Below are 14506 nucleotides of genomic sequence, written 5' to 3'. Positions count from 1 at the left end.
CATTATAAACTGTACCCTTGCTGTCAAAAAAGACTTCCGAGTCAGCTGCCATCTTGACATGAGGTTGCAACTCTTGTTATTGTACCATTTAGAGAGAGGGGGCATGGTTAACAGGCTGGAACCTCAAGTGGTGTTAATCAAGAAAAGATAAAATGTTTCATTTAAAAATGTTAGGAAGGTGTCTGATGGTGTTTGTGGGGCTAATCGGTTAACCTCTGTTTAAAGAACCTCCTCAGCTTGCTCCAAAGATGTCTTTTTCTGATTCTGGAGACTGGGGTCTTGATATTTCATACAGCTCCTGTGGGGTCTGAGAGCTTCTTCTCGAGGCTAATATCCTTAGTATCTCAGCAAGCTGTTTTTCTATATTGGTCATTTTTGTGTTTAAAGCTTTGATGTCCTCTTTCAGCTCGTGTTTCACTTCCAGCATGGTGGCCTGAAGAGTCTGTTCAGGGATAGGGTAGAAGGAATGCTTGACCTCTGCTAGGACGGGACTTCGGTCCTGAGGGCTTCTCGTCTCACCCACATTGTCCAAGCGCAGGTCACTTTTGGTGATGCCGCTGTCGCAAGAGTCTGTCTTCTTCAGGGTGGCCTCTCCTGCCGCTTTCGTCCTCTCCGGCAGCGTTTCCATGGACTCTGCTTTGGAAACTTTGTTCCAGTCTTCTCCCTTCGCACAGGCATCCTTGAATTTTGCCCAGCCTTTACGCTTGGGATAATCCCCAGCCGCTTTCCCGGCTGGGTAGTCTGAGGCAGGGGCTTGCAGTCTGGCCTGGTCAGATGCTCCAGACGTTGAAGCAGACTGATAGGCGATGGGCGTTGCAGGGCTTTCCCTGACAGTCACAATGCTGGCTTTAACGACCGTGCGTGAAGGATGGTCTCCCAAAACGTTGCCTTTCTCAACATCTAAGTCATCTCTGCCTCTTTCTGCTGCTAACCGGGCCTCCTTCTGCTGCCTAAATCTTTGAAAAAGCCGACGCACCGGGTGGTCAGGTGGCAGAACTAAAGGTGCTTCGTTCTTCCGTTTCATCCTCTCTTCTTCCTCTCTTTTGACGTCACTGATCTTCCGGAATACAATCTGCAGAAAGGAAACATCACACTAAGGGTTACAAAATGATACAATAAAATAAAACCCATTCCTCTCATTTGAAGTGATGATCTGTGTGCTCCATTATTCACATTATAACTGTGTCATCTCAGCTGGTTAATATTTGGATCAAAGTAGAATCTTTATATTACTCAGACTTTCCACATGTGAAGAATAAACAGTACAGTCATGAGCACAGTATTATAATATAATATACTCTCTCTACATAAACATATTGCACTTGCAGTGCCTGATATCTTTTCATTTATGGAACAGACTAGCAAATGGACCCAGCATCACATGGACTGGAATAGCGCATAGTCTGATACAGCAAAGCCTTCAAGCAAACTTAAGAAGCATCAGCGTTGGACATGTTGTACCTACCCCATCTGAGTGCATGTATGGCTTGCAAGGCTATGTGCTGGTTAGGGATTTCTTCCCCTAGTGCTGAAGGTGTTATGGCAGGCTTCAACTATGCAGACACATGTATTAAAATGAATGTGTTTTAAAAACAAAATTGCCCTAGAGCAGACCCCTTTAGTACTCACGTCTGGTTTGAGGAGTCTGGGTTTCACAATCTTGGTGCTAGGGGGCTGACAAACAGATCCACATCCTCTTTAATTATGATGGATAAAAACTAGTAGAATCAAAAACACACAGAATAGTAGAGTTGGAAGGAGCCATCAGGTCCAGGCCACTGCTCAGTACAGGACTCTAAATTAAACCATCCCTCACAGACAGAACTGTGCTTCCGGTGAAGAAGAACCTATCATCTCCTAGAATCATAGAATAGTAGAGTTGGAAGGGGCCATGAAGGCCATTGGGTCCAACCCCCTGCTGTTGCAGGACACCAATTTACACCATCCCACTCAGATGGCTGTCCAGTTTTGGTTTGGTTTGGTTTTGATATCTCTAGTGTGGGAATGCCCACCACCTCTTTAGGAAGCTGGTTCCACTGTTGTATTATCTGACATTGAGGATACTTTTCCTGATGATAGCTGATTTGTTGTTGTATTGTGCGAAAAGTCAGGAATTTTCCCCTGATGTTCAGCTAGAATCTGGCCTTCTGTAACTTGAGCCCAGTATTTCATGTCATGTGCTCTGTGATGATCAAGAAGAGATTCTGCCTCTCCACTGTGTGAAAACCTTTCAAGTAGTTGAAGAGTGCCAACATATTCCCTCACAGTGTTCTCAAGGGTAAACATGCCCAATTCTTCCAGTCTTCCCTCATAAGACCTTGTTTCTAGTACCGGCATCATCTTTGTTGCCCTCTTCTGAACCTTTCCTAGTTTGTCTACATCTTTCTTAAACTGTAGTACCCAGAACTGGGTAAAATACTCGAGATGAGGCATAAACAGTGCTGAGTAGAACCATTCACCTCCAGCATTAAGTCATAATCACTATTAAGCACATGGACAGAGATGAGAATGGCCCTGCATTAGGTGGGGGAAGTTAGAGATAGGCAGAAATTAGTGTTTGGATATTGTGTTGGCCCTAGCTGGGCTATGCTTGAAGAAGTGACATGTTTAGGCTCATCCATCACTGCACACAGGCTCATCAATCCAGGCCTCATGGGTTCCTCATTCCCGTCAAGCTTCTCTGGCCAGGTTCTTCACCACCAATATGGAGTAGGGCCTGCAAGGCCAATGATGCAGTTCACCTGGACTGCCTCTCTTACAGGAACCACGCTTTCCTAACTGTGACCAGCATTAGCATGGAACATGCTCTGTGACCTGGCTGTTGTGTGTGGTCAGCACTTCCACAGGCTGCCTCCAGAATGGGAAGCTTCACCATGGGAAACAGACTTTTAAAAACATATGGCTGATCTCTCCATGTATCTCAGACCCCAGACTGTACTGGGCAGCTTCTGTTCCAACCCTCCTGCTTTACACATGGCCAGGGACTTCTGGCCCTTCCCATCTACCCACTCTCTCTACTATTAAGAGCCTTAGTCTGATGCTTTTTTGCCTCCCCATAATATCAATTGCTGAACTTCCTTCCAAGACCGCATCACACCTGAGCAAAAGAAGCACATTTATCAAGCTAGTAGCGTTGAGACAAGCCCCCTATAAGACCAGCTCAGATCAGGAGATGATAACACCAGTCTTTGCCAGGCAGGCACTGAATAAACATTCCCCTAAACCTCAAAGTCTCAGTGGGATTAGGACAACTGGTTTTCTGTAAGACCATCTAATAAAATACTAGTAATTCAGTAGGAAAAACACTTCACCTTATAATTGTTAATTAAAAACAAACAAACAAACAAACAAACAGGCGAAGCAAGCAAATAAATATCCACCCAGATGTCAAAGAGGCATCTATATTAAGACAGTTCTAGAACACACACACAATAATAAGATGTTATGCTTCCCTCAGTGATGCTAAATCTACTTGATATTCTCTTCAACTCTGGGCAAGCACGCAAACAAATAGCTTTGTTAATTTCTGCTCTTCAGAGAAGTGTGGAGCTTGGCTGTCAGAAAATAATACAAAAGCTTGCCAAATGGGAAATTAGAGACATTTCATTTTCACATGCTCTTGTTTTCACATATCAACAAGGATACCACATGTAAAATGGCAATGGCATAAGATACATTGTGGATTCTGGAGAGATAGCAGGCTGAGGCTTCATATTCAAGAGGTATCTGGAAGCATTCATTTCCATCCACACACAGGAAGAATAAAGCCTACATCCCTCTAGTGTAACTATTTGTCTACAAAATGACTTCAGTTGAGCTAATGTTCATCATGACTTAATCCCATAGGAACTAATAGAAGTCCTTCACTGCAACTTAGCTTGTTTCAGTCTATTGGATGCTACTGCAAACACTGACCTGCACAGATATCGCTATCACAGGCATTGCCCATATGGAGGAAATAGCGATGTATGGCAGTTTCATTCTTCTCTGCAAATCATGAGAACGTGTCCCACTTACAATACCAAACATGAATGTAAGCAGGAATGCATTTGTACTTTGTTTTAAGAAATGTTTGCAAATTCCTGAATTTCTGATCCTGTTACATAATGGGGCACTTTGAAATGAATGTTTTTCAAACAAACAAAGAAAGCATACTTCCCCAGTTTAGTGAATGGGAGAAAGGTGTGCACTTTTTGAAAAAGACACATGTTCTATCTTTAATGCAGAATGATCTCCATTCACTGTTTTAACTGAGATTTAGAGCTGTGTCCCCTCTGTGGTATTGCTTCCATCAATCAATCAATGCACATTGCAGTCTGCAGAATGCAAAAGGAGGGGCCCTTGAGGAGTTTACAGTTTAAAATTCAACATGGAGAGGAGAGAGGAAAGAATATGTGTTCAGTTCATTTCAGTAAGTGGTGAGGGTTAAGCCAACACCTTCATAGAAAAGGTGGTTTGAAAAGAAAGGAGAGAATTAGCATAAGTAATCTGGGGAGATCTGACATATTTAATGGACACCAAGGGATGACTATAATGTCATTTAAGGGAACAGAAGACAAGATGATAGAGAATGATGAAACTTTTAGCAAAAGGCAATTCTGCCTTGGCTGAATCAAACTTTCTTTAGGAGAAATTATGGGGCCATCCAAAAGGCAAGGTCAAAACCAGGCAAATGTTCAAGTGCAATGGCTTCTGTCTAGGTTTCAGATCAAGCTAATGCAGGAGCAGTCAAGATATAAGCAAAAACTCCAAGCATATGCAGTTCAGAAGCAGAGCCAAGCAGAAGTCCAAGGGTCTGTAACATGGATGGTCAATCACAAGACAAGGTCCAGAAAACATAGAAACAGAGGGAGTCAGAAGGGGCCTTCCAGCCATCTAGTCTGACTTCCGGCATTAGCTGGCTCTGCTCACGACATGCCCACCATGTGCATGTCCGGCCTATCTATAGAAACATAGAAACAGAGCGAGGAAACAAAACAAGGAACAAGGCACTAAAGCTGAAAGACAGAAGTGTATTACCTAGGCTTAAACTGAAGGCTTTTATCTCCAGAGCCCCCTGAGCTCCACCCAGGGCTCAGCCTCTCTGGCAAGAGTCCTGTGGATGAGGAGCTATCTCTTGAAAGGGTTCTTTTGTAACTGAGTACTGGTCTGAGGGCCAGGAGGTTGCACAGCTTTTCTCCCACAAGGGCCCAGCCCTCCTGGTCTTCTGACATTGGCTGATACGGGGTGATCTTGATCTCAGACAGCTGTAGCTCTCTTTTTCTCAGGAAGATTCCTTCAGTGGGGATGTGGCAGGGTGCTCATTTCAGACTTGTGTTAATGTTCCTGCAAAATGTAAAGCCACGACTGTCCCTCTGGTGTAAGGACAGGTTGTGAGTTCGATTCCCTCCTTCTTGCTTTCAAAGGACAGTCCTTTTTCATAAAAGCATTTTATTTCCAATGCACAGCCAGCAAGCTAACAGGCAGCAAAAGAAGAGTCCAGAAACTAGAAACTACTTCCAACCCCACCCCCGTTTCAGAAACCCTGGGCTCCACCCCTCTGGCTGAGCCCCTCTGGAAAAGGGCTAGCCTCCTAGATCTACACAGGCCTCCTCTCCCAGTGCCATGTCCTGGGGTCAGGGACCAAACCAAGCTCCTCTTGCTCCTCTCCCATGTCACCTCCCTGCACTTCCAAACCCTGTCTGTTCCAAGGTCTGCCTGAACACCTGGAGACAGTGGCCTTGAGATAACCTCCCTCTCCTCTGTCATCCCTATGGTCACACTCCTCATTTCCCAGCCCTCCGGTCCTCATCCCTTCCCAGAGTTGGTGCCACCCTGGCCCTGGGAAGCAGGCCAAGAATAGCTGCCTCTTTCATTCCCAACAGGCCAGGGCCAACTTCTCAAGAGAACTATCAGCACTTTTAGTGCCTGCTTCAGCAGTCACCTGTACAGGGATTTATTGCTGTAAAAGTGCAACAGAACTCCTGTATCCACTGGCTCGGTTACCACGCTTTCAGTTAACTGCAGTTGACCTCTGCCAGAAAGAGAAGTCATAAAGTGCAGTACAGTGCCAAAGTAAGTCTTAAAGTGCTGAGGTAAGAATGAGTGAAATTGGGGCAAAGAAATGTATACAGTTTATTGAGTTTATTTTGAGCATATAGTTTATCTGACTTTATTTTGTAGCTTGCTGCTTGCCGCCCGCAGGCACCCACTTGCCTGTTGCTGACTGCTGTTACTCTCTATGGGCACCCACTTGCTATTATGCGGTATACTGTATAGTGTTTGCTATTATCTGTGGTTTCAGGCATCCACTGGGGGGTTTGGACCCGATCCAGGCAGATATGGGGGTCCTGCTGTATAACAGCTGGCCAGTTTGGCACCCTGTTTCCAGCAGTCATGAGCCAATTGTCTTTGGAAACTAAGCAGAGGATGAAAGCACCAGATCCCAGCTGCTGTTCATTTGCCTCTGCTGCATCTTGTGTACCGAAGCCTTCTGCTTCTGAATTGAAGAGCATTTGGGGTGAGGGTGGAGACATGTTCAACCAATTCCCCCCTGTATTGAACACTTTTAGAAAGTAAAACTTGCTGATGCACTGTCACTTTTTTGTGGAAGTGAATAACTTTTAAAAATGGAATTTATGGAAGTCCAAATACTGATTATCCACTGTGTGAAAATAACATTCTTTTGTTCTGAACCTGCTGGTGCTATTAGGCTCTGACCTTGGGACTTAAGTCCAGTGCCCTGCAACCTGCTGGGGGAGGGGGCACATGAACCCAAAGATTGGCATGTGAAGCAGTGGCAGCAAATTGCCTAACAGAAGTATTCTGGAGCTCATGTGGGCAGATACAGTCTTTCCCTTTCCCCTTCCCCTTTCCCTTTTCCAAAGCATAGCTAGGCATATATACCATTAGAGATATGCATTCTTCTTCTTTTAACTTTAAAAATATGCTATCCTTTTCTACAAGAGAACAAAGCTTATTGCCATGTAAATGTGCATAGCACCAGGACACCACAAGTAAGCCTCATTTTAATGAAAATGCTATCTATGATTGCAGAAAGTTTAAAATGTAAAAACTGAAAATGCTCAGACTCTCTCTCTCCTCTTCCCTCCCTCCCTCAGGTTGGCAAAGTGTTTGCTGTAACACATCCAAAATGTAGACACATGGAATGGTTACAGTATGAGTGAGAAGCGAAATGTAAATTGCGTGCCTCAAGCCCACCCACAGAACTATGATGTTCAGGGACCAAGCCACTGTCGGAACATGCTGTTGTTCCCTTTCTCTGGGCAATCCTATTTTTTATATTATGAGAGAGGAAGATATTGCTCTTTCTGCCCCTCCCCACCACACCATTCTTAATTCCATAAACTTATATCATGTTGCTTTTTATGCTTTATTTCTAACCAGAATCACTCCAGTGCTTTAATCTTTCCTCTTAGCAAAGGTGCTTGAATCCCTCAGTCCTTTTCCAAATGTTATGATAACCTTTTCTGAGATGTGCTCTGGTATCTTTTATATTCAGACAAATATGACACTCTGTATATTTTGACTGCAATGCCGTGCAATGCACAGCACGTCTGTTGCATTCCAAAAGGTTCTCTCTTTTCACATTTTATGTTACTAGTATTGAAAGGGTGAGCTTATGACCTCCTAAAACTCCCATTAGTGCCAGCGTCATCAACCTCCATTCCCATAGCTCATCTGCATTTTATTACTATATACAGAATATATAGAGTAATTAGCAACCAAGATGGCTGAAGAAGCATAAAAATATTTAGGAAAGGGCAGATTAAACCATATGGTTGCAATCCTATGTGTACAAACAGACATGGAAATGCTCACATGGATGAGCCAGCCTTCTTTTTCCACGGGTGGCCTTTTCAGTGTTACTAAAAAAACATAATCTTGCAATATTTTTGTGCCTTGTGAATAAGGTGGCAATTTATTCATCGCCCCCAGAAAAGAAATGCATCACCACAAAAAGAGGGTGTGCATTTGTGTAAAATTTCCTTAGGTTCATTTTGTGCATTCATGCATGTTTAGACATCATTAATATGATTTAAATAGAAATACAGTTTCATAATGGGAAAGGTTGTGACCAGGTAACTAGTGTCCCTACTTGCCAGGCCCTGTTGGCAAGTGCGAAGTCGTGGTGGGAAGCTTCAAGGCTGCACTGCTCTCCCAACTCATGGCTCATTCTTTCAGTGGGTCTAAACTGGAGATGCCTTCAGATAAGAGAAAACCTTCAAATACAAGGTAGTCCTCTACCAGCCCTCTGTAAAAGTCGACACATGGCCTGCTTACTTGCAAAGCAATCCTCTAATGCACATTAGTTCTCTATTGTGTAGATAATTCCAGAACAGCTGATATGCATGCTGTGGTTGCCCACAACAGATTGAAGTTATGTTCCTAAATACACCTGGAGTGATGAATGCCCCACTGAAGATAGTGGAATTTAATAAATATGCACCGGATTGCACTACACAAATTTAGCAACTGACCATTTAGTATAACCGGGGCCAGCACAGGATATTTTGCTGGCTGAGCAGAGAAACTCAATCTCCGCTGTCTCATCCCATGTTCAGATCCAAATGGAAAGGGAGCCGACGCTTTCTTCAGCTTTGACAGCTGGGCAGTTATTGCCCGTGACACCTGAAGGCAACAGGCCCCATTAGAGACCCCAGGACAGGCTGCTTGCTGCACACCTTGCTGCCCCCTGCCAACTGGAGCGCAACCCATATCCCTGCCTCCAATCCCTGAACTTCTTGGGACCAGGACACCTGAGAGAGCACCTTCTCCTTTACCAACCTGTCCAGTCACTGAGGTCACTGGAGGACATTCTCTTGATAGCCCCACTCAGACCAAAAGCCCAGCTGGTATCCACCAGGAGAGGAACCTTCAGTGTGACAGCTAGTTGTTTCCAGCACCAGCTGAAACATCTCTGCTCTGGAAAGCCTTTTCTGCTGCCCAGCCATGGTTCTAATGTCACCTTGCTTTGAATATATTATTTTTATTCTTTGCTGTGCTTTAGCTTTTGCTGTTTGCTGCTCTGGGATCTCCCAGGATATGGAACAGTATATAAACTGTCAATAAATGAACAATAATAAATAAACCTGGGGCAACCACCTCATTTTCCTGACTGAAGGGCTGGTTCTCATTACAGCATGTGCTTTCCTGGCTCAAAACAAATGTGTTAAGTCGTAAAAGGCACCACAACACTTTTGTCATGTTGTGTTAGCAGCAGCTTCTTTTTATAATTTAAGCAGCTGCGTTCTTTTTCATAGACAATGTAAAGGCCAGTGGTCCTTGAGTTAGATTAAAGTAACTAATGTATATGCATTAGTTAAAAATAAATATTCACTTCTTAGTTCCCCTAGCTATGCCTTCCATGAATATTATCATTATTAGCAAGCATGTTGCATCTTGTTTATTTCCATCGAAATTTGAAATGGACAAAAAATGTGAAGTTCAGTCCATGTGGACCTTGTATGTGGCTTTAATAATGTTTCTTGCCCAAGGCAGAACTGTTCAACCCACTGGAGTTGATACTTGACTACTTGACACAAAGTAATATTTTGGTACTAAATTTCTTTGCCTTCATAATGAGCAGTTAATTGGTACATCTGAGAGAAAGAAATCCTTGTGGCATACAGAGTTTTTGGTAATTAAAACATTGCATATTTATATTACACTTGAGTGTCAGCATATTTGGATCCTATACTCAAAGTAAGATATGTGAATTTTTCCTCTAACATCACACATTTGTTCTTTTTCAAATATTTACAGGTCAGTTAACAGTGGGGTTTCTCTCTTGAAAAGGTTTGTGTAATGTGTAGCAGCTCTTTCCTATGGTTTAAAGAGCTGTGCTGGTTAAGGAAGTTTACAGAGAACTGCTTAATCAACAAAATGGCCTGTATGGCACCTTAAAGACAAACATATTTATTATGGAAGAAGTTTTCCTGGACTAGTGTTTCCTTCATCAGATGAAGGAAGCCCTAATTTCTCTTGATAGATAATATAAATGCGTGTTTATAAAGCAGGAGCAGGGAGAAATGAAAAGCTGGGCCAAATGGCAGTGAAATATCAAAAGTATCATCTGAAATATCAAACACACACACACACACACACACACACACACACACACACGTACATTTATGGCAAAGTGACCAATCTCACCAGTAACCAGGGGTAAAATGGTGGTCTTAACATTTCAAAGGCTGTCACAAACAGGAAGGTCAAGATCTCTTCTTGTTGATAACAGAGTGTAGGACATGGAATAATCAATTCAAACTGCGATAACCCAGATTCAGGCTAGATATCAGGAAAAGCTTCCTCACTGTGAGAGCAATACAACAGTGGAACGAGCTGCTTAGAGAGCTGGTGGGCTCTCCCACACTAGAGACATTCAGAAATAAACCAGACAGCCATCTGAGTGGGGTAGTGTAACTTGGTGTCTTGCAACAGCAGGGGGTTGGACCTGATGGCCTTCATGGCCCCTTCCAACTCTACTCTTCTATCATTCTATAGTGGAATAGAAAGCCATTATCTTTACTTGATGTCTGAACAGACAGAATTAAACTTGAAAATTTCTTATTCAACAATTTCACACTGGAATTTCATTTAGAGTTGTCTCTCTTTAAATAATAGCAGTTTTCAGATCAGCAGACCCTGCCCTGGGAGACTGAAATGTCTACTACCACTGATTTCTGGTGTCTGGATTCTGTCAGTTGTTTCCTTTTGAAGAGATTGACTTGTTTGTTCTATACAGAAAATAGAAGAGCATTTCTGGCAGCACACAGTATATCTCACATTGGAAGAGGAGCTAGTGAGCCTCTGACGCTGTGGCTAATATTGTTACATCCTACTAGAGCTGACAGAATGGATATGGGAGAAGAGTTAGCATCTGAGTTTGTTGCCAAGTCCAGCCTCTGTGTTTATATATCTGTTATAGGAACAGTATGCTGCAGGTAAATAGTAATTTTAGATAGGGGGGCAGGGTCTAACTATGAGCAAATACAGGTCTATGACCTTTGGAAAGTTACATTGGCCATACATTTTTAACCCTTTGTAAACATTTGCATTATTTTTTCAGCTTATCTCAGGCCTTTTCTTGTAGATTCTTAGGCTATGGATAGAACAAGGGCAAAGCTATTAAGCAGAAGGATTGGTTCTCAACGAATATGAAAATTGTGCATCTATGGATCATCAGAAAGAGGCCTTAATTCAGAAGGCAACCCAGCTGAAACTAGTCACTAGAAGCACCATCTTATGGGTGGCAAGCCTTAAGGGAAATGCCACCAAAATCTGACACAGGAGCCATCAACACCCAACTCAAATTCCAAGAAAGAAACCTATCAATGGTAGGAAGGTTCAATAAGTATGCCCCTTAAGAAACTTTTTCACATTCATATACTGCCAAGTAATTGACACTAACTTCAGGAAGAAGGCTTGTTTCTTGGCTACCTTTTTGAACTTTGTATGATTATGTTGACAGATCTTCCAATTTTTTTCACCTGGGACAACTCTATTGCCTCACAATGGCTGGGGCTCTGGCCATTGAAGATGGAGGATCTTAAAGTCTCTTGTGTCTTCTGTTTTTGCTCCTCCTTTTTGGAGGTAGCTAATGCCTTCTTTTTATCCTTAGTTCCCACCAGAATGAGTACAAGGGTTTCTTCAAAATGTTTGGGTTCCACAAAGATGAAACAGAGAAAGGGTGCTGACTCTATTCTTTTTTATTTTAATCCTCTAAAAGAACTATGATGAGTTCAACCAGAATGCTAGGTGCAAGCTTCTTACTTCAAGAAGTCCTCAGGTGTTCATGGTCCCTAAAAACAATACCATCACTCCTGTTGAATGCCCCAAATGTTGCAGCAAATGCAGGGCAACTGAGAAACAAGAAAGGTATCATCACAGAGTAGCACCAAAGTTTCCAGAAGCACATAAATATTTAGGAGAAACAAGCTATGGGCAACACTGCCCCAGAATTAAGCCATTGAGGACTGAACATGCTCACCGGCATAGAGAATTGGTGTGGGCTGCAGACTGAAGGAAGGAAAAATGGAACATCCTGGAAGAGGCCATGGCTAGCTGACTGAAACTCAACTGAAGTGCAATGCAATTCTTTGCTGCTGGTTCTGCTTGTTATTTTCTATTTCCTACTATTATCCTTCCTATCATTTTTTTGGCTGTTCCTACCCTCTTTGTGCCCAAAATTCTAATTCTTTTATCTTCCAAACTTTATCTTATTTATTTATTTTCCAATTTATATCCTGCCTTTTTCCTACAAAGGGCTCAAGGCAGCTTACATCCTCCTCCTCCTCCATCTTATCCCCACAACAACAACCCTGTGAGGTAGGTTGGGCTGAGAGTCTGTAACAGGCCCAAAGTCACCCAGTTGGCTCCATGGCTGAGCGGGGACGAGAACCCAGATCGCCTGAGTCCCAGTCCCATGCTCTTAACCACTACGCCACACTGGCTCTCACACTTATAATTCCAACACACGTTTTATATCTCTTTCTCATCTCCATTCAATTCCCAAACCCTTCTCCTTTAGTTTTGGGCCAGCCTTGCTGTCTCATGGAGAGATCCAGAAAATTGAGAGATCAGGGGAGGGGGGGAGGGAGGGAGGAATGGAAGGGGGGGGGGAGAGGGCGGGCGCGGGCAAGGGGGGGAGGGGGGGGAGAGAGAGGGGGGGGGGGGGGGAGGGAGGGGGAGGGATTGATTGAATGAAGTCAGGCAAAGTTTGACAAAGAAGTTTGACAAAGATGAGAATGATGTAATCTGGAGGCATATCATATGACAATGTGGTTGTCTGAAAAGTGAACAGGAAAAAATGTCTGGAAGGGAAAGGACCAAGCAGTCTCTCTCCTCACCATTCTGATGTTCTCCCATTGTCATGGAGACTACATTTTGAAGAAATAAAATTTGGAAAGATGTATATGTAATTAGGCCCAAGTGACCAGTCATGGAAAAAATAGAGGTGTGTAAAAGCAAAACTGGGAATGGGCGACTCCTTTGGTACCAGCCATTCAGATTTCCAAACTTTTATAAAAAGCACAGTCCCATCAGTATAATATGTGGATTCAGATCTCTTATTTCTCCAGAATGAGTCTTGATATACTGATTTATATACTGAATACTGTAAAACCCTAGAGGTTTGAATGAGAAATTGGAACTCTCTTTTTTCTGTAGAACCAAGACGGGTAATAGTCTCAGAGCCCAGGTTATTAGACAACAGTTTTATCCAATTTTTGGGTGGTATGTGTTTAGGGACACATGAGAGATTCAGTTCAGTTCCGGATTCATCTTGTTTGCAGCTTCTCTTCCTAACATGGAGCTGGAAGTAACCTGCATTGAAACTCCAATCATTTCCAAGCCTGTAGTATGACTTGCCAACCTCCCAAATCCATTCAAAAGCACTGGTACATTTGAACACTGCTCATGGAAAAATGTGTACTTTAGAAATATATGCATGAAGACACTTTAATCGTGAGAAGAATGCATACATTTCAAATAGGTGCACAGCTGATGTGTGGGAAAATATGCATTAAGATATGCATAGATTTTCATGCAAGATCCCTCCATCTAAAAGCTCACTTTCCAGTATGGACTCAAATTGGAACAAGCTTTGAGATAGAATTTGGAGAACTTTAACAAGCTTGAGTTTTGATGGTCTGCACATCACTATATGTGGCTTACAGTGCAACTCCCTGAACTCAGAGAATTATAGGCATTCTTTAGGCAGGAGATGTATAAAGGTGAATGTTGCTTTTGTGTTCCTCCTACCGTGCAAAGCATTCCAATGGTTGATTCTGGCCTTGAAGCATAAGGAAAGGGGGGTGAAGGCACCATCAGGATACCTCACATCATATCTGGTCTTCCTTGCTCCTCAGAACATCCACTCAGCATCTTCTTCAAGGTCATGTTTAGTCTTTGAGATGCAACCAGTGTGGTTCTTTCCATGCTTGCTGCAAGGGCGGGGGCACTCTGATCCAAGGGCCCCAGATGCAAACACAGAGCAAGTTTCTGAAGTCAGAGCTGGGTCTGCGAATAATCCTGCAGTTCTCTAGATGCTGCCAAACAGGCATAGAATCGCACTGTTTGCACACGAATTGATGCACAAGTGTGAGGTTTTCACACATTAGATTATTCATAATTAGTAACTTACTGTGAAGAACTCTTTCCATCACATGTTTTCTTTTGATCCATTTGCTAAAGTGGCCAGGTGCCCTACTTTGTAGAGTCCTCTATAGGAACTGCCAAGGGAGACTCTTCTATTTGAAGCTGTCTGCTATTGGATGGGCCATCCAATCCACAGGTAAAGTATTATAAGGAAAGAAAGCAAGTGGCCCATCAAAGGTTAACACCTGGTTGCATACTGAGGTGCTCAGAGGTCACTAGGCCAGTCTTCTCCAATCTGAAGGTGAGACGTGTTGCATTTTTATGTAAAGAATGGCTATTATTTCTAAATCAGCACCTAGACATATAGGTTTGCACATTCATGTTACGCAGATTGGAATCCTCTTAT

The 14506-nt window shown here is 43.1% G+C and overlaps 1 protein-coding gene across 1 annotated transcript in view; it reads right to left on the bottom strand.

Moving 5' to 3' along the window:
* Positions 1 to 232: 232 nt before the first annotated feature.
* The window catches only part of KCNH1 (potassium voltage-gated channel subfamily H member 1), a 274699-nt gene continuing 260425 nt past the window's right edge, over positions 233 to 14506 (bottom strand). The window contains exon 11 of the mRNA XM_044428808.1: positions 233 to 1072. Within this exon, the coding sequence (XP_044284743.1) occupies positions 233 to 1072 (840 nt within the window). The remainder of the gene's footprint in view (positions 1073 to 14506) is intronic.

This window comes from Varanus komodoensis, unplaced genomic scaffold (genome assembly GCF_004798865.1).
Source record: "Varanus komodoensis strain SLA01 unplaced genomic scaffold, ASM479886v1 scaffold2, whole genome shotgun sequence".
Classification (NCBI taxonomy): domain Eukaryota; kingdom Metazoa; phylum Chordata; class Lepidosauria; order Squamata; family Varanidae; genus Varanus; species Varanus komodoensis.
Note: the sequence above shows the minus strand (reverse complement) of the source record. Positions and strands in the feature narration are given on the sequence as shown.